Below are 21,912 nucleotides of genomic sequence, written 5' to 3'. Positions count from 1 at the left end.
TCTTTATCTTTCCAAGGGGACGGTGGGAAAATCGCAACAATCTTGCTGACTACATCATCCGGGAGCCAATCTTTGATTTTGTCAGCGTCCCAATCCCCTGAAACAAAGAGAAAATCCGTAAGGTTACTAAAATAATCAATGCTTATATTGCTTACCTGATTAACATGCATATCCAAACTCCCTAAATCAGGGACCCAGTTATATTTGCAGAAGTTGATTTTTTTGCCATTGCCAACCTGCCAAATGGTATTTTTAGTGACATTCTCCCAATTAGCGCATACTCCTGTCCAGAGGTTCGAGTTGCTTTGCTTTCTTTCTACCCGAGGAATAATGTCATCACCTCCATCATATTTGGATCGCAAAACCCTTGTCCACAGGGCATCTTTCTTCTCAATGAGCCCCCAACCAACTTTCATCATGAAAGCCTTATTAGGAGCAGGGGCATGGTGAACACCTAAGCCCCCATTTTTCTTTTGCTGCCCACTTTCTTCCAACTTAACAAGTGGATCTTCTTCGTTTATTCAGTTTCTCCCCAAAGAAAATTCCTGTATTTACGGTCAATGGAATTACAAATGGGTTCAGTATTGTTTTCGTCTCTAACGTCTTGGGTCAAAATCAAAATCATCCTCGACCTTTTTTCGTTATTAAAATCATCCTCAATGTTCAAAAACGCTTTAAAATCATCCTTTCCCGAATTCTTAGACCAAAATACCCTCATCATCATCATTCTCATCTTCACCTTCCTCACCCCACCACCTCCACTACCACCAACATTACCACCACAACCACCACCAGCACCACCACTAGCACCAACACCAACACCACCACCACCACCACCACCACCACCACAACACCAACACCAACACCAACACAAACACCACCACCAACACCAACACCAACACCAAGAACACTAAACAACAACAACAACACCAAACCAAGAAGCAGAAACAGAAAGCTAAGCTAGAAACCATAAACAAAAAAGTAGGAAAGCAAGAAAGCATAAGCAGAAAGCGATGCAGATAGGCAGCGAGGCGGCAAGGTTGCGAGGCGGCGGCAGTGGCTCGTGTCTCCTCTCTCTCTCCCTCTCACCCGTTCTATCATTTTATGTATTTTTTATTTAAATGTTTCAAATAAGTTTCAAACTCAAGTTGTCATTTGAGTTTGAGGGTGGATGTTAGAGTATAATTAGGATCAATTAGATCAATTAGCATTATTTAACATATCTGAATCTTTATTATAGGAGATTACGTCTTTATTATTACGATTCTCTTAGTACCTATAAATACCCTTTTATATTGTATCATTTTAGACAATTTGAATACACTCAATAATACACAAATCCTTTTCTCTAGTTTAGTCTCTTGTTTCTTATCTAGCGGAATTTTACACACAAATTTCACTCCTTCAGCTGTTTATAACAAAATGTCCATGATAATATACTTTAACATCACTCTATCATCCATTATGATATATTCACATCAAACGCTCTCAATCTTAGTATTATTTTTGTTGAAACAACGAAAAAGAAGAAAGAACCAGAGGATTTTTAGAAGAGAGAATTGAGAGACGAAGAAGAAATAGAGAGTTCGGCCAACATTGGGTATATATAAACACATAAATCAAACGGTCCAACTGCATTTTAACCAGTTTAAATGTTTTAAAGAACTAAAATCGGACCGTGCTATTAGCGGTATATACAAATTAAAAAGTTTGCATGCATGAAATCGGATCATCTGATTGCTATATAAACGTTGATTCAAAATTTTTTTAGCACACACAGATCAGACCGTCCAATTTATGTTTTTTTTTTTTGCCACAAAAAAATTGAACAATCCAATTTTTTTCCCATAACTTCGAAAATCTAACACCGTCACAACTATATATTAACTCTCTATACCTCCATAATTCAGTATTACACACACTTTATATTCATATTAAAAATAATGAGCCGATTGTGGAATCAAAGTAATTATGGTAAGTAATCACTTAAATAAAGTTCCAATTCTTAAAAAAATATGAAAAAAATCCGCCACTTTGAAAATATTATGAAAAAGAAATTGAGAATGTCAACTCAGGTTGAATTTCTCTTCTTGCAATTATCCACATTCGTACCTCTAAAATTATGGCGATAATAGCTATGATGGCAACACAAAAAATTCATAGTTCATAAGCAAGGAACCATTTAGAACCTTTTTTTTTTCCTAAAGAGAGTCCATAAATTGTGTGAAGCAATTTGTACCTACCAAGATTATCTCTTAAGTAATTGTTAATGTTCCGAAAATCAAACTTAACTGGTCAGTTGAATCGGAAATGTTTGACTATGCGATTCATGAATAAAAAAAATTGACAAATCTTTTAAAAAGTTTTTTTTTAAGAGATAATACTCAATTTAGTTCTTTAATTTGTATGTGAATCTCAATTTAGTTTTTAAAATTTTAATTGTCTCTATTTAGTCTTCAAATTTTATAAATGTGATTCATGTTAGTCCTGAGATAATTTCTGAAACACAAATGTTGATGGAACGCTAACATAGACTGTCGAATACCACGTTGAACCTATAAAACAACGTTGTTTTTATTTTGGCATTCAGATAATCTAAAAAATATCATAAGTGGTATTTATTAAAACTTTTTTTTCTAAAACAAGTGATACGACATTATTTTTGAGTTATTTGAGCGCGAAAACCAAAATGATCTCATTTTACAGTTCTAGCATGATATTTGGTGGTCTATGTCAGCGCTTTATTAGCGTTTTTGTGTCGAAAATTGTCTCAAGGACTAATGTAAATCACGTTAACAAAATTTGGGGACTAAAAAAAAAATTAAAATTTTAAGAACTAAATTGAGGCTCACATGCAAGTTCTGTGACCAAATTGAGGCTCACATACAAGCTCCGTGACCAAATTGAATATTAACTATTTTTTTATATAATAAATTATCTTATCTTTAATATTATAACATAATACATTTAATAATACTAAAAACATAATACGTTTAATTTAAATTAAATACATTTAAAAAATTAAAAGATATAAAATACACTTATTTTTCAAAAAAAATTATAAATTAAAATATAATTAAACAATTTTTTATTTGGTTATTTGTTATTATTCTATAACATAAAATATATAATATCATAAATATTATACATATATAAACTTTGATATTTGCCTTTTTTTTTTGTTTCTATTTAACTCTTATTTTATACTTATATGAGATTATAAAATTTAGTTAGTTTTACACTTTAAAGTTATGTATTTTTAAAATTTATATTAGCATATGTTAATATTTTTGTATATTTATTTATATTTTATATATTATTTTATATAACTCGATTATTTCGGTTAAATTACAGTTAAACTGATTAAATATTTAAATCGATAAATTAATAAACTAATAATTTATATTATTTAACCTTTTTATCTTTTTAAAAAAGTAGTTATTGAGAATCCTAATTTATTCTCCTAACTATCCTTCTAGTACTTAAATAGATATATTATTTTTAAAAAATATCAAAAAAATAAAATAATTTAAAACCTTTTTATTTAAAAATTTAAAAAATAATTAAGCGAATGAGTTAGTATTCCTAATCATTCTTCTTTTCAAAAATGTCCTAACATCTTCAAACTCTACTAGATCACATATTCCTATCACTACACATGGTCTAACATGATTTTTGTTGGTTTCCTAGTTTTGAACCATTTAAATAAATCGCCCGAATCCACTCTATGAGTAACATTTAAAAACCATATATATAAAAAACTAGTATTTTTATCCGTAATAATATTACAAGAATATAAATTTTTTAAAATTATGGTCTATTTTATTCTGACAGTATAAATTATGCATGATACAAAAGATTTATAAAATCAAATTATTTTTACAAAAAAAAAGTCATAGATTAACAAAAGTCTCTGACTAAGAAGACCAAGATAAATAAAAAATCAAATAATAATTAGACATTAGCATAAAAATTATACTGATAGTTATAAAATTAACTCAAAATTAATTTTTTTTAAATAATTGAATCTTGATTCTAACTTTTAATTACAACATTAATATTCTCTTCAAATTATATGTAATAAATATTTGAAAGAAGAGAAATAAAAATATAGATTAGAAAGATGAGTGATGAAAATTTAAAACTAAATAAAAAACTAAAAATAATAATAATAATAATAACTTTTTTATTTGAATTATATTATTTTGTTAATTTTGTTTTCTGTAGAACAGAAAAATAGAAAAAATAGAGAATGAGAGAAAAGAGAGAGAAAGATAAAGATGAAAAATGAAAATAAGAGTTTGTTAATTTTGGAAGAAAAAATTTAATTTTAATTATAAAAAAATATCGGATGACATATTTTGATTTGTCAAATTACTAATATAAAATATAAATTATATATAGAGTAAAAATGATAGAGAGATATAAAAAAATAGAGAGAGATAGATGAGAGAATTTAGGAAGAGAGTTTTTTAATTTAAAATTTTTTTTCTCAATTTTAATAAGAGAATGTCATGTGACACATTTGATTGTTAAATTAGATGGTAATATATGATACATAATATAGGTATATTTTACTTTCAATTTTAATATTTTAAGTTTAATTTTAATGCAATTAAAGAATGTCATATTGCATATTTTGATAGAATGGTTGAAGAAATGAGAGAAATAGAGAAGGAAGAGGGAGGAGGGGAGAACTCTTTAATTTTAGAGGGAAAGATTTGATTTTAATTGCAATGAGAAAGTGACATGTGACATATTTTAGTTGTAAAATTAGTAAGAAGGATGGAAGAACTCTTTAATTTTGGAGGGAATAATTTAATTTCAATTATAATGAGAGAGTGACATGTGACACATTTTGGTTGTAAGGAGAAGATGAAAATTTTTTAATTTTGGAGAGAAAAATTTAATTCTAATTACAATTAAAAAGTAATATGTGGTACATTTTAGTTGTAAAATTAGATATATATAATAGAATAATAGATAATAGATAATAGATTATTTAAAAAACAAAACTATTGTTGCATCTATTGTTGATTCGGATTCATCATGCATGAGAACTTTACTTATTTTCAATTACATAAGAACTTTTCAAGTATATATCATGTAGTGGCTTACTTGTTAACAGTTATATATATGTTACATATGTATAAAACAACCTTTTAAGAAGGAAGAAAAGACAAGGGATGCCCACATTAAAATAAATAAATAAATAAACAAAAAATAAATATCAGCATTAATTGGTTTATTTAGTCTGTTCTTGGTCGATTCAAACCATTTGTGTTGCTGGTATGTAATGGTAAGAGCCACTGCGGCCCATATTTCCTTTTCCCATAACAGGCCCAGCAGTAAACAATGAACATTGACAGCATTGCAACAAGGGGAATGGCCCATCTGTTAAATCACCCAAAATTATTACTATGCAATAAGCCAATAACAATATAAATGCCAATATTGCACATTAATTTTCAGAACTTTAGTAATATAAATGACTAGGTGAACATGGCTGAAAGGCTTGTTTTGGTGAGTTTTTATAAAATAATTTTTTTAAGTAATTTTTTTTAATTTTTAAAAAAAATAAAAATAATTTTATATTTAAATATCTCATATAAAAATATCTTTTTATTTAATAATTATATTTTAATATAATAATATACAAATATTTATTTATTATATTAAAAGTATTTTTTAATAATTTTTTTTTAAAAAATATAAATTATAGCTTTTAAAAAAGATATTTTTTATTTTTCAGTATTTTTATTTTTACTACTAAAATTTTGTCAAACACACTAAAAAATAAAAATAAATTATTAAATTTTTTTAAACAACTTAATGGCACCTAAATATTCAAAAAAAGCAATGATACATGAGGTCATATTTATGGATTTGGGTTAACAATAACACCACTTTTAAAATGAGAGTGAGAATCATTGCTAATACTATTTCAGCTTAGATATAGGTTCATGTATTATCATTATATTAAATAATGTTACATATCATTTCGGCTTAAATTGTCAAGTAGATGCACATGAAAAGTTTTTGATACAGAGGTTTATGTTGTGCTAAAGTTTGATCTCTATTTAAAAAAATCGTAAAGCAACAAAGATCAAGATTTAAACTATTTGTTCATTTAAGTTTCGACTTCTTATATAATATTTTCTTGTATCTAGACCTAGTAATCCTAAAATCAACAGAATTTTAGTTGGAATTAATTAAGAAATGTTCAAATTACCTGTCAAGATCCAAAATTGGGCTATAAACAAGAGTTTCCCAAGTTGCAACTATAAAATTCCAAACTGGATTATAGTAAAGAGATTCTTCTGACCAAAACATTCTTGTGTAGGTCTGCAGAAATATAAAGAGCATCCATGCTCCAATTTCAATCAAAATGAATCTTGTGATAAAACGACCAATCACTACCATGACCAATGATAAGGTCACCAACCAATTGAAAATCTTCTTGTTGTATTCTTTTATAAACAGAGCACGTGACTTCCCCAACATCTGCATATCCATTTGTTGCACCAAACTCATTAAGCATTTGAACCATTTACTTCATAGAAATATTGCAACAATTCAGGTTTTGATACTAAACAAGTCTAATATGGACCAAGTACCAAAGCTTAAAGGGTCTATTCATGTATTTTAAATAATGTGATGCAATATTTATTGTGCTGTTTCAAACCTTCATCATCCGTTGCTTGTAGTTTGTTTTTGCAGGTCCTAGACATTCACGTGCGAAACTACGATTGCACTGTTGGAAACCCGCATCAAATTTTGCCATAGAAGGAAGCCTAAGAACTTGAAGCTGATCCATAATATCCTCACATCTGGTGTAAACTGCCTCACAGGACTTTGAAGATCGATATTCGTTTTGCAAAATAATGCTTTTGTACACCTGCATCAAATTTTGCAAGCAAATATAGGATTTAGATCATCAAAGTGTCAACATCATCAAATCATCAAATAAATGATAATCACTAAATATAGATGCATGACATGCTATTTCTAATTTCAGTTGCTAATTGAATTCCCTGTATACCAATTGATATTTTGAAAATCTACATCAAGTATTAAAAAGTTACCTTCTCCACTTCTGCATCAAGCTGCCTGAATGATTTCTTAGCATGGCGACGACCAAAACACTGCTTTTCAAAGACTTTAATGACTTCACCTTTAGATTTATCATGTGCCTCTTCAAGAGATTCTTCTGGAAGCGGGAGATTCGATGTTGCCATCTTTTCACCATATAACTTGAGACATTTCTCAAGAACACCCTTGTTGAAAACCTCCACAAGTGACCCTGTTGATGGAATTTCTCCTTTGTTCAATGCTTCAAGCATCTAAATTTGAAATGACAAAAAGCAAAATGGTTTAACAGTTATACCATGTATGAGATCACAGTTAAAGGCCTTATTTTAATTGTCCAATCACTAGCCTCAATCTACCGATATTAAATAGCGCTAAGCATAATCACTATAAGAGCAGGGAAGATTTAGTTTCCGGCATAGGATCGTTGACAGAACAATGTTTCAAGAATAACTTGCAACACTTTGTCGAAAACCTACTCCCCCATAGAGAAAGTAAAATCCAAGTACCTGATCCATGAAGGACACAAATTCTGTCCCATTTAGAGTCTTTCCCTGTATAATCTTTGGACGAATTATGCTGGCGACAAGCTCCTTTAATTGCTCCCTTCTCTCAACATATGATTGATCGAGTTCAGCATCCTTCATATCACACAGCTTTATCCGATCAAGATGTGGCTGTTTAAGGTCCAGTTTCAATGACCAATTAGATAAAGAACACTATCTACAAACAATTTGGACATACATAACACAATTTCAGATAGAGGAAAAATTTTAAAACCTGTGGTAAGCTAAATGCAGTGCTGTTGTCACCCATAATAGCCAATGAGTCTCGAATCTGATTGACCTGATGAAGTTAACTTTCAGGAAAGAAAATACCTTATCAATATTTTTATCCCCTGCAATTAAATAGTTGAAAAATTCTTTTGTCACACCATTTGCTTTAGACAACATAGAAAAATGTACTGCAGAAAAATTTTAGTTAAAGCTGATAGCAACAATACTGTATATCTAACCATCAATGTTGGGAACATGCCAAAGAGCTTCGTTCACCATTTCCTGCACTGATTTCCCTTCTGAGACAATTAAGCAAAGTATCAGTATCCAAAATCCAATAGAGTTCACAGGATAGACAACAAGGACTACTAGGCCTGAAGGGTAGACACAAAACAAAGCTCCATTTTCATCATGTCCTAAAGTTCAATAATGGAATGGGAGTGGCAAGAATTGAAACTTAACCACATCGTCATAGAGACTCTGATACATATCAAGGACTAAATCTCCAATAAGCGTAAGTTAGTATATGAAGGCTTATGAATGAACGAATATTATATATCTAAAAATCTCAATGGCAACTACAAAAGCATGTGATTCCTAGAATTTAACAGACACCTTGCTGATATATGAACTAAAGCAAGCAAAGTGTTTATGACTTACGGAGAAAATCGCGTTGGATAAGCCACAAAAGTTTAGCAGGTTGAAATGCAACATCTCGGCCCTACAAAACAACCAAATAATCAAACCAAATTTCAATAGAGAAAAATATTAGATCAATGGTGATATTACTAATGCCTTTGGATTACCTTTACTCTGTTACACAGCAGTTGCAAATTTAGCATGTGCATACAAATCAAGCAGACAAGTCAACAACCATAATTTATCCAACAAAAGAGAAAGAGCTTAACAATGTCAGATAAAAAATTCATCAGGTTGCGAACCTCCCATAAAATTCTTCAGCTAGCTCAACCGCAAAAGAGAGCCGAGAGATGTCAGCTTCGCGTATCTGAATACACAGATTAAACACATCGTTCATGCAACCAACAAACACAAAAATGACAAACTATGTAAAGATGACTATAACTAACCGTCTCAGGGAGATTGTAAATAAGCACAGAACTCATAATAGTTGCCAGAGCGAAAATCCTGGAAAAGCAACAAGCAGAAAAGCTCAAGTGAAAAAGTTTTATGATTAAACACACGCAAAGAAAAATAATGGAGTGTTAATATCAATTACCGATCATCGTATACGTTGGACTTGCCAAGACTTTCAAAACCTTCTGTATCAAGGTAAAAAACTGAAGTTCTTACTCCATCAATGTCCAACTCTATAGGTGTTCCCCAAACCCATATTCCTGTATGGTATCATTCAGAAGAGAAATTAGATTAAATCATAGAAGATAAACCAACCCTAAAAACATATTAATTCAAATCAGTTGATCAGAAAATGGAAAACATAAAATCAATATCAATGAGAGTGAAATCTAGCAGCCATGAAAAATTCATGCACCTTCATAACAAGAAAGAGAGAGAAGTTGATTAAGCAAGAAAGATTTTCCAGAGCGATATGGCCCAATCACCTGGTTCATACAGCGATTTTCAGTTACGAAAATTTGAAGCCATGAGGTTTTTAATCTTAACATGAGGTAGAATAAATACTAAGATTCAAAGTTACAAAGAATACATGCTTTAACTATAACATACTGCCACAGATGCAATCGGATTCGTTATTCTCTTGATAGACTCCAATCCTTCACTTGAAATCCGAAGCTTGGTATGAGTAGGATCAGGTTCAATAATTGGAAAGCTGTGAACACAGAAATTGAAACTAAATATCAGCATGGCACTTCATAACAAGCTGAAAAATCTTGGTCATTCAACCAATTCTCAGTCCAAAAATGGAAATGGAGTTCTAATAATAAAAAAATTCACATGGCTTTGCTATACGCAAAATTTTCACCATTGATCTCTAACTTGGATCCTACACAAGAATCTAACACTAACCAAATATGCATATCAACCATATATAGCTACTAGAAATCTGATGAAACTGCGGGGAAACAATTCATTGCAATATGCAATTCATACAAATATTACTTTAGAGGATTCAGTAGGCTATGATGAGATCAATGTAAGTTAACTATGGTAAATGATGTTTGCATTATTTTTGATGCACACTTCTCTTGTGCACGTTCCTTTTTTTCTGACATGACAAAATGTTTATCTTCCCGTCACTTTTAATACCAAAAAAAAAAACATATAAGAGAGATATACACAAAACTATATAGCATTTGTCATTCTTATTCACATTATGACCTAAACCCTAAACCCTAGCGTATGCCTTTCAACTTTCTAAATTCTAAGCATTAACCACACATCACCGCCAGTAACTAACAAACAGAATTTAATTACAGGTACACCTAGTCAAAACAAATTAATAATAATAGAGCACAATTTTGATATACAATTGGTGACTTACGGTTGGTGAAAATTGAGGATGGCGAAAGAAGGGGAGAAAAAAAGTAGGAGGAGAAGAGAGGGAATTGGCATAATAACAGAAGAGTAGAGGGAGCAATATGCAAAATTAGAGAATGGTAAAGCAAAAGGGAGAATGGGAATGAAGAAGAAGAAGTAGTTGAAGGAGCCATGAGCATGAGAGATGAAATAGGAAATGAACGTTAAGAATAACAGAAAACATGGGAAGAGAAGGAAGGAAGACGTGGCCATGAGGCTAACCGTTTTCTGTTTTCTGTTTCGTTGGTTAGTTACGTTCTGAAGTTTGGGTTTTCATTCGCTGTGTTGCGGCTCACTACTCATCACATTCACATTGCACCAAATATTTCATAACTCAAACATCATTACTAACCACGCAACAAGTTTGTCATAGCTTGGAATGCAAGTAAGTCATAAATAAGTCATTCGAGAAGTTCTTCATTAAAATTGCACCAAATATTTCATCTAGACCTTTTTTTTTCACAAAAAAAATATTATCAGAGTCGTGAAACTAATCTAGTTGTCTTTGTGCTTAGCATGGAACCTTGGCTTCATGCACGTTTTGGTAGAGCCTAACAAACTCAATTGCATGCGAAACTAAGGGTGCTTTGGGTTTACATTTTTTTTTTCTGTTTTTATCTTTAATGTTTCTATTTTTTGGATTTTGCAAAGGAAAAAGTAAAAACAAATTGGAAAAAGTGAAAGAGGCTTGCTACACATACAAGTCTTTTTGACTTACAAGTTTTACAAGTTGCTATACATTAGGGTCTTTTAATGCGTTATTCAGTTTCCAAAGCACTACACTCACCGTGGATTATAAACGACTCCTCTTCCTCTTCCTCTTCTTCTTCACTCACCGTGGATTATGAAAGACTCCTCTTCCTCTTCCTCTTCCTCCTCCTCTTCTTCTTCTTCCTCTTCTTCCTCTTCCTCTTCCTCTTCCTCTTCGTTATTCTCTTTGCCTTTTCATTAATTGTTTTACTTGCGTTTATTACTGGTATTCTTGCTTCCTTTTTTTTTCGATTTTCATGGTTTCTGAAATCAAGCTTTGAAATTGTTTTGAAGATAATGGAACTTCAAAAATACACCCAAACGATTACAGAAATACACCCAAACGATTATAGAAATACACCCAAACAATATTTCTTCGTTATTCTCTTTGCCTTTTCATTAGTTGTTTTACTTGCGTTTATTACTGGTATTCTTGCTTCTTTTTTTGTTTTCATGGTTTCTGAAATCAATCTTTGAAATCGTTTTGAAAATAATGGAACTTCAGAAATACACCCAAGCGATTACAGAAATACACCCAAACGATTACAGAAATACACCCAAACGATATTTCTATGTTATTCTCTTTGCCTTTTCATTAGTTGTTTTACTTGCGTTTATTACTGGTATTCTTGCTTCTTTTTTTTTCGATTTTCATGGTTTCTAAAATCAAGTTTTGAAAATAATGGAACTTCAAAAATACACCCAAAGGACATCTTATGCATAATTCAGAACTCTTTCTCTTTCTCCTCCTCATCTTCTGCTGCTTCTTCTTCTTCAAAAATGATTTCAGAGCTTGATATAAAAAAATAATAGAAATCAAGAATAACGAAAAAAAACAAAGAGAAAAGCACGTAAATGAAGAAGGAGAAAGAGAAGGCAGAAAACGAAAGAAAATAAGAAGAAAAAGAGGAGGAAGAGGAAGAAGAATGTGTAGCAAGAAGAAGAAGAAGACGGTGCAGTGAAATTGTGCAGTAACGGTTGAAGAAGGAGAAAGAGAAAGAAAGAAACGAAAGAAACGAAAGAAAAGAAGAAGAAGAGGAAGAGGAAGAAGAACGTACAGTAACATTTAAGCGCGTTAATATAATAACTTGTAAAGACTTGTATAAAAAAATGCTTGTATGTGGAGAATTTCTCAAAGTGAAAATAGAATTCTGTTTTCACTTTTTCCTTCACAAAATCCAAAAAACATAAAACATAAAACATTAAAAATGAAAATGCAAATTAAACCCATCCTAAGAGATTTAAACTAAAATATCAGTTTTGGAATACAAGTTTTTAATCTTTTTTAGTACAATAAAAAGGTGGAGATAGACAGAAGGAACTAAAATTTCTGAAATTTGAAACTGAAACTTTAATAGCATTCTTTTTAAAAATACTCTCATTTAATTTTTTAAATTACAAATCTATCCCTCAATTTTTATATTTATCTTAAACCAAACATAATACTTAAACATAACTTAGTTCAGTATATTTTACACCAAATACAATACAGATATTTAATTTAGTCTCTATCACTTAGTCTTTATCTTCAATCTCTATTTCTCCGTCTCCCTTTCAGATATAGTCTACTAGTTGAAATCCTTAGCAATTGAATAGAGAAAAATATATTAAACTAAATAACTCAAACTTTAAATTTCATTCTAAGATTAGAACTTAGAAGACACCCATTGTTAAAAAAAAACAATGTTAGATAACCAACTTTTTACGATTAACATGAGTAAATTTTTTTAAATTATTTTGTTTATCTTATATTTAGATCCTAAATCATAAATTTTTAATTCTAAATTCTACCTTCTAAATTTAAATCCTAAAAGTAGTTAATATTAACTAACTAAAAGTTGGTTTCTTATATTTTTCGTTAAGAAATTATAAGTTGTTCATAAAGTGATTTCACTTCTTAATATATACCTTATTTGTACCTGTGGAATAAGCAAACAATATTGCAACTTGCTGCAATTTGTTTCTTTGCTTTACCTTCACACAACTTATTAATGTTAAGACTTTTTTATATGAGAAGAGAACACCCTTTTCAATCGACCTACTAAATTTAAGATGAGCTTCAAATTTACAAATTCAGTAGATGCTTATATTGGTATTTAAATATCACTTATTAAAAGTTTTTACCAATAATTAAAAAAAAAAAACTTAAAGTCAAAGTTCTTATAAAATAAGTATCAAATTTTTACTATATATACGAATTTCGGTGTATATTTGTACCAATATTTATATACAAACTTTGACACTTTTAGGACTTATAATTTTTTTGAGAAAAATCCAAAACAACCTCTAACAATTATTTCAAAAAACAACGAGGTCCTTGACAAAAAAATATTCAATCCAGCTCATGAACTTTTACTTTTATGGAACTAATTAGCTCCTTTATCAAAAAAAGTCAATGTTATTTTTTTTGGTACAGAAGTTAATCAATCCAAAAAAAAGATTAAAAGCTGAGTTGGATGTTTTTTTTTTTAAGACTCGTTGTCCTTTTGAGATAATTGTCTCGGATAAAAATTCATTCTAGTTTTTTTTAGGTAAGATGATGCGGTTCAACCGTTCAAATTCAATATCTAATGCATATTATTCTGATTTTTTTAACAAAAGGGCCAAAGACCTAAAACACAAGAAAACTACAAGCAACTAGCTCTTCTGGCCCTAGAGACCTCAACAACATCACTTAACAGAAGGTACCTGACCAAAAAAAAAAAACAGGAAAGTGATACAATTCCCCCTTTTCTCTCAAAAGTTTCTTTAATGCATATTATTCAAACCTGTCATAAAATAATGGCCTCTGGGATTTCTTTTTCTGTCTACGGTATGCTCAAATTTCATAAATTAAAAACTAATTCGTCACTAATTGAAACTCTATTTAATAGATCGTTCGAACTTTTCAGGCTTTTCTGTTTTTAAAATTGGGAATTCCATTTATGGAACCCAATATCTAAATTGGGCTAAAATGAATGGCCTACTCTTATAACATTTTTTGAAAAGGCTTATAACATGTTCTTGACCAAAAGAAAATCTCTTATACCATGTTTATGCAGTTCTTTATTTGGATGAAATGTTTAAAGTCTTTTACTGTAGATAATAAGATAGATGGTGATCTAATAACCAAAAAAAAAAAAAATGGTGATCTATAACTTGTTAAGTTTTTTATTTTTATAAAATAATTTTTAACTTTATAAAAAAATTTTAAATTTCGGTCTAATAAAATTTTAAAAAAGTCTGTATTTCAGTTTATGTTAATTTACTCCATTAAGTATTGTCGTGGTATGTTAAATATTGACATGGTGGGTTAAATGTTCATGTATGACAATTTAAATGCTTATGTGACACGTGACATAACAAGTTTAAATGCTATTTTGACAAAATGTGATATATTGATACATCAATGTTTAACATACATGTCAATAATAATACTTAATGAAGCAAACTAATGGCATGATTAAAAATAGAGTAAAATATTAAAATAATACTCGAAAGTTTGTATTGCTAATAAAACAAATTTTAAAAGATATTAATGATAAATAAGTTTTTGAAAAATTTAAAAATATAATAAAAAGAATTAGATATTAAATATATATTATAAAAAATGATTTTAAAAATTAAATTTTGACACAAATTTTTGTAATTGTTATTAAAAAAATAAAATTTTTTATTTTTAAACTTTTTATAATTTTTTATCAAGTGAATTTTTTTAAAAAAAATGTATTATGAATGATCATATTTTTAAAAAAAAAATAAAGAAAATCTAGAGATTAATTTTTTTTTAATTTTTTTTGTGTACCTTTTAAATATTTATTCAAAAGTAGCCACAAAAATTTAAATTTAATAGATAAGTCGTTTGCTAATTATAAAAGCTTTTTTGTTACCCACAAAAATAATATTTATTGGATTTTTTGGGTCATATTTTCAAATAATTTAAAAGATGTTTTGTTAATAACATCTTTCGAATACTAAATTGGTAGTTAACTCTTTAAAATACAAATTTTTTAAATTTTATTCTAATCAAAACAAAAACTAGAAAAGTATTTTATAACAGTCAAAAACTTAATTAATACTATTTAGAATTTTTGTTTATCATATTTAATGCAAATTCAGTACAATCTTATAAAAGAAATTTGTTGACATTTAGTACAATCTTATCACTGAAGGAGAATGAGAATGCGACCCTCCAAAACATCTTCAAATTAAAGCTTGAGAGCGGCCCTGACGTTTTTCTTGTTAGACAAATTTCAACTTACTCTATTTTAGCTTTGCATCAATGTGAATTGACAGTTTGACACCTTTCCAATCACATAAAACTGATAAAAGGAATAAAATAAAATAAACAGTAAAATACTAAAAATGGTATCTGAAATTTTATTTTGCTGATAAAAAAACTCAAAAATTACTAATAACAAATTTAAAAAATTTAAAAACATAAAAAAAATAAATATTAAACATAGATTCTAAAAAAAATAAAAAATCAAATTTTGCTATGTATTTTTATAATTATTATTAAAAAAATAAAATCTTTATATTCTTAAAATTTAATAAATGTTATAGTGTCATAAACTCATAATAAATGTTGATTTTACCATATTAAACATTAAAAAATAGACATATCTAAATACAATATATATTGGTTTCTAATGTTCAAATGTCATAATTTTTTTATATTCACTTAAAAATTTGTAGGTTCGAATCTTCCTATCTTCGATAATATATATGACAAAACAAACTTGTTCGTGTTTTATTTTGTGTTTGTAGAGAGTTAATCTTGTCGCTATTGATTCTAAAGATAAAGTGATCTATGTCTACTTGTTATTTTTAAATTTGACCAAAAAAATTTCCAAAATAAAATAAGACTAGTGTAATTTAAAAAAAATAAAATAAAAGACCACCTTCCATCTCTCTAGAATAAATTTCAGTGGAGATGTTAAAAGGCAACTATTTTGGGGTGGCAAAATGAGAGATTGGAGCTAGCTACCAAAAATTGCATCGCCTATTTTACAATATTTATCACTTTTGAAATAAATACTTTTTACAATGTAATATCTTTAAATGTAAATTATACTCAGCTATACGATATTATAAATATTTTAGAATGTTAAGATAACAATATTATATAGAAGATATTGATATATAAAAATTTTATATATACACCAAAAAATCAATAAATAAATATTTGTATGTATTTACATGCACTACTTTATTTACTTATGTTTAATATATATTATGTATAAGTGAATAATTTTTGGTGTATTTATAACATTATTAATATATATTGTTTTTGTTGTGCTTAATTAATATTTATTGACACAAACTAAAATATATAAATAAAATTAAAGGTGAACGTGGATCGAATCAGATTGGATATGACCAAATTTCGATCTGATTCACACTAAAATCATTGAATCGGATCGGATTCAATATCCGAAGTTTTTAAACTTGGATCCGATCTGATCCACATATTTGTGAATCAGGTCGGATTAGATATCGGATATATTCGCAAAATACAGAAATATTTTTAAAAGCTTATTTTTATTAAAAAATATCAATAAAATTTATTTTTTCTTTTTTTTAAATATATTTACTCTTAAAATAATATTAAACATACTTTTTTAAATAATAAATTAAAATAATACAATATATATGATAATTATTAGTTAAAATAAAATATAAAAAATATTTACTTATTAATTTTTTTATTTTTGTGGATACATGGATATGCGGATACCTACACAAAATTTGCAATTCGATCTAATTATTGTGCAGATCGGATCAGATTCGGTCTGATCTAATAGCCTTGCGAATTAGATTTATATTCGTAATTTTCGTATCGAATTCAAATAAATACTGCGAATATGCAGATCAGATTTGATTTATAAATACCTCTAAATAAAATAAAATAAAATATAAATATGTTATGTTTGGTTGTGTACTTGTGTATAAGTATAGCTAAATTGCACCGACACAAACTCATAATTGCAGTTTCCCTTAGCCACACTCATCTCAAGAGCTTTGAAATTCTCAACTCACGAGAAAGAAAAGAATCCTTCCCCTTCTTTCATGTCTTTAATATTTATTATTTACCTTTTTTTTCATTTTATTGAGCCTACTTCTTTCCTTTATTTACATGTTAATCCTTTTCCTTTTTCAAAACTTTTTAACATAGATTGTAACAAGAACTTGGTCCCTCTGCTACTATACGAGTACTCAATAATCAGATTGGGTCTATGGTCCCCAATCTATATATATTGGCATACTTAATTAGTGCATGCAGATATGTAATAAATTGCAGATATAATTAATATTGAAAAAAAAAAACATAAATCTATGTTATCTGAATATAGAAAAGTAGGTGATTTTTTCTAAATCTATGCAATTTTATAGGTGATTTATCCTTATTTAGGTATTACTATCACAGCTACATTAATTGATTCATTGGTGATAGTAAAAGCTTTTAAAGAACTTATAACATAAATATAAACATACTACATTAGCTAGTGTATATACATATTATTAGCTAGTGTATATACATATTGTATAATGTATTGGGAACATTTGTAATTATAATTTTTAGTCTCTAATTTTTTTTTAAATATTTTTCATTTCTTCCTGAAATTGAACATGCATCTCTGAGAACTAGAAAAACACATAGCATCCATAGTACCCAACTCTATTTCGTTTTTTAGCCTTCGTTGTATGTTATACTACACATTAATCAACCCAGCGTTTATTTAGCAAGCATTATATATCTTTCGATTTACTGGAGCCAGAATTAGTACTTTGCTTCTGTCGGCTAGACATCGCCATTAACTGAGGAGAGGGCGAATGCTAACCTGATGTGGCTCCAATAGAAATTTGTAGCTGAACTTCTGCTTGTGATGAAACTGTGGCTGATGGAAGCTGGTTTACCATCCCCATTTTTCAGCTGCCTTCGAATTAGGTGCGGCGGATTAGATAAGGTCACCTCCCTCCAGTAGTTCATTTTTACCCGTTCAAGCTCAACCTTTGGTTGTCATCAAGGTATGTCCAATTAAGTTTTTTTTGTTAATCCAGATTAGTTTAATTTTGATGATAATCTATGCCTTTTCAACAGTTCTCTGTTTAGGGTGTTGGGTTGCTATTCTGGAATTTGGAATTTAAGTCACATTATCCAGTTCTATGCTATGGCTAGGTTTGGAGTATTGAAATTAAAACCTTATACTGGAGTCATAAATAATTGGGTTAGTTTAAATGGGTTTGGTTCCGGTAATTGTACCTGCAGCTTAGGTTAGCTTCTTGTAGTTGCTGCCTTTGGTTCTGTTTATTCACATTTAATGGTGACGAAGATGGATTTTGATAGGGGTAAAATCATGTCGACAAATGAGCATGATGTTAAGAATGATTCTGATAATAATTTAGGTAATGATTTCGATTATGAACCGAATGCACAAGATGATGCTGAAGATGACGATGTTGATTCGTTGGATTCTACTAGCAGGAGTGAACAAGATGTGGTGTAAAAAGAATAGCAAATTTAATGGTGGAGGATATTTGAAACCTAGAGTTTAGGACAGAAGATGAGGCTTGCCAATTTTATAACGCTTATGCTTGTTGGCATAGATTTGTAATGAGGAAGGATGACGTCGATAGGGATAAGAAAAGTAAAATCATTTGTAGGCAACTTGTTTGCAATAAAGAGGGCTGGATGAATATGAGGTATCTTAATCTGGATGATAGATCAAGGGAGGCAAGGTCACTCACGCGAACCAAGTGTCCAGCTCGGCTTAGGGTAAATATTGACTACGTCTCTGGTAGATGGAAGGTATCATATTTTGTGGAATCTCACAACCACGATCTGACGCTCCCTAATTTGTGCATCTCATTCCGGCCAATCGTCGTCTCACTATTACCGATAAAGTCCTAGTGGAAAATCTTCATAATTTTGGTGTCAAGACGTGCCATATTATGGGATATATTGCATTCCAGAAGGGTGGATATCGTCATGCTGGCTTCATACGCAAAGATTTGTATAACTATATTGATCGTTATTGTAGATCAAAAGTAAAAAATGGGGATGCCAATGCGACAATAAACTATTTGATTGACAAATCAAACAACGATCCGCTGTTCTTTGGGAAGCATACGTTCACTAATGACAAAAGGCTCGAGTATATATTTTGGGCAGATGGACAATCAATTGTCGACTATAACTATTTTGGAGATATTGTTGCCTTTGATTCAACGTACAAGAAGAATAAATACAACAAAACTTTGGTCATTTTCTCCAGATGCAATTATCATGGGCAGACTGTTATTTCTGGCTTTGGCCTACTATCCGACGAAACCACAGACACATATAAGTGGTTGTTGGAAATGTTTGTTGAAGCAATGGGTGAAAAAAGTCCTAAAGCAGTAATAACTGATGGAGACCTTGCCATGCGAGATGCAATCAAGAATGTTCTTCCTGCTGTAACCCATCGGTTATGCGGATGGCATCTTCAGAGAAATGCATGTGAAAACATAAAGAATCCCAACACTACAACATTTTGGGTCTATAGCCACGGTTTTTTTGGTCACGGTAAAAAACCGTGACCATAGACCCTCTATGGTCACGGTTTTTTAGGGTGACCAAAAAAAAAAAGCTATAGTCACGGTTTTTTTGGAAAGGGTGACCATAGAGTACCTATGGTCACGGTTTTTTAAAAAAGGGTGGCCTAAAAGGGTCTATGGTCACGGTTTTGAGGGGTGACCTAAAGGGGTCTATGGTCACGGTTTTTTACAGTGACCAAAAAGGGTCTATGGTCACGGTTTTTCAAAAAAGGGTGACCTAAAAGGGTCTATGGTCACGGTTTTGGGGGGTGGCCTAAAGGGGTCTATGGTCACGGTTTTGGAGGGTGGCCTAAAAAGGTCTATGGTCACGGTTTTGGGGGTGACCTAATGGGGTCTATGGTCACGGTTTTTTACAGTGACCAAAAGGGGGCTATGGTCACAGTTTTTCAAAAAAGGGTGACCTAAAAGGGTCTATGGTCACGGTTTTGGGGGGTGACCTAAAGGGGTCTATGGTCACGGTTTTGGGGGTGGCCTAAAAGGGTCTATAGTCACGATTTTGGGGAGTGGCCTAAAGGGATCTATGGTCACGGTTTTGGGGGTGGCCTAAAAGGGTTATGGTCACGGTTTTGGGGGTGGCCTAAAGGAGTCTATGGTCACGGTTTTTTACAGTGACCAAAAAGGGTCTATGGTCACGGTTTTTCGGAAGGGTGACCTAAAAGGGTCTATGGTCACGACTTTGAGAGTGACTTAAAAGAGTCTATGGTCACGGTTTGTCACAAAATGATTAATTTTTAAAAATAATATATATTATTTTATATTTTTTTATAAAATTAGTATATAATTTTTATTAATAATTAAATTTTAAATATTGACTAAAAATTAATTTTTTAAATTAAAAAAATTAATTATTAAATATAAATAAAAATAATTAATTTTTGAGTTTTTCATATATTTAAAATTTAAAATTTTAATAATTAAAAACTAATAATAATTTATATGATTTATTTTAAAATATTTTTAATAGGGGTTAAGTATATTTTTTGTTCCTGAAGTTTGACAAAAGTTTTAAAAATATCCTTAAATTTTATTTTGTTTCAATTTTGTCCCAAAAATTTTCAATTTGCATCAAATATACCCTTAACAGCTAATTTTTCAAAAAATTTAAGACCAATTCAACAACAATTTCATAAGAAGAACCCTCAACACAAGCAAATCAAACATAATTTTCATGTATTATTGTTAAATTGATCTTAATTTTTTTGAAAATTTAGCCGATAGAGATATATTTGATGCAAATCGAGAACTTTTGGGACAAAATTGAAACAAAATAAAACTTAGGGGTATTTTTAAAATTTTTGTCAAACTTCAAAGACAAAAAGTATACTTTACCCTTTTAATAGAATATATTTAATTTAAAATTATTATTCTATCCATCAATTTTATCAAAATATCTATTCAATCCAAATTTTTTTATAAAATTCTTAATTTTAAACTCTAATTCCCAAATTTAAAATCACAATCCCTAACCCTAAAACCCCCAAATCCCTAATTTCCCAAAATACAAACCCTCAACGCCCCCTACTCACGGTAACACACGCACACACCCACGGAAACGCAGAGAGAGAGAGGGAAAACGGAGAAGGGAAGAGAGGGAGGAGGAAGGAGACGGCGCCGACGGAGCTGGCAGCCGCCGGCGCAGTCGATGCTTGCAAGGAAGAGAGGGAGAGTGAGGGCGATCGAGCTGAGAAGAAGCAGGGAATCGGTTGCAACTAACCCTGCAGCTGTGTCATGAACTGCTTCTCCAACCTCTCATCCTACACTGCCGCCATCCTCGCTCGCTTCCTATCCAGCCGTCGTTCCCTCTGCAACTTCCCCATTAAGCTAACTCTTCCTCCTACTCTCTCTCCCCGCTCTCAATTCGTGCTCGCTAGGTTTCCCTCTGGCTGCTGTTGCTACTCCTCCTCCTCTGCCAAGAAAGGCCGCAAGAAGAAGGTGGTGGAGCCTGAACCTGTGGCGTCTGTTATGGAGCACGAGGAGAAGGTCACCTTCTTTGTGGTCCGAAAAGGGGACATCGTTGGAGTATATGATACACTCGTTGATTGCCAGTCTCAAGTTGGATCCTCTGTAATTATTCTCTTTTGGAACCCTATATTATCTATAATGCTCTCTTATTCATGTTTCTAACAACTAGTTTCTCTATAATGCTCTCTTATTCATGTTTCTAACAATTAGTTTCTATTGTTGCTGCTATTCGAATTACTTT

The 21,912-nt window shown here is 30.4% G+C and overlaps 1 protein-coding gene and 1 pseudogene across 1 annotated transcript; one reads left to right on the top strand and one right to left on the bottom strand.

Moving 5' to 3' along the window:
* Positions 1-5,190: 5,190 nt before the first annotated feature.
* LOC130962587 (uncharacterized) lies at positions 5,191-18,102 on the bottom strand (annotated as a pseudogene).
* A 343-nt stretch (positions 18,103-18,445) lies between these two features.
* Positions 18,446-19,691, top strand: LOC130962586 (protein FAR1-RELATED SEQUENCE 5-like). The gene is made up of 3 exons (XM_057888782.1): positions 18,446-18,615; positions 18,720-18,921; positions 19,086-19,691. Exons 1-3 carry the CDS (start codon positions 18,446-18,448, stop codon positions 19,689-19,691), a joined length of 978 nt encoding a protein of 325 aa, XP_057744765.1.
* Positions 19,692-21,912: the final 2,221 nt, after the last annotated feature.

The sequence above is a fragment of the Arachis stenosperma genome, chromosome 2 (genome assembly GCF_014773155.1).
Source record: "Arachis stenosperma cultivar V10309 chromosome 2, arast.V10309.gnm1.PFL2, whole genome shotgun sequence".
Classification (NCBI taxonomy): Eukaryota; Viridiplantae; Streptophyta; class Magnoliopsida; order Fabales; family Fabaceae; genus Arachis; species Arachis stenosperma.
The sequence above is the reverse complement of the archived record's forward strand: the minus strand, read 5'-3'. Positions and strand labels throughout refer to the sequence as shown.

Coding starts and splice junctions, on each gene's coding strand:
- LOC130962586 (XM_057888782.1), top strand. CDS start 18,446: ATGGATTTTGATAGGGGTAAAATCATGTCGACAAATGAGCATGATGTT. Junction 18,616..18,719: donor AGGAGTGAACAAGATGTGGT/GTAAAAAGAATA, acceptor TTGTTGGCATAG/ATTTGTAATGAGGAAGGATG. Junction 18,922..19,085: donor ACGTCTCTGGTAGATGGAAG/GTATCATATTTT, acceptor ATTGCATTCCAG/AAGGGTGGATATCGTCATGC.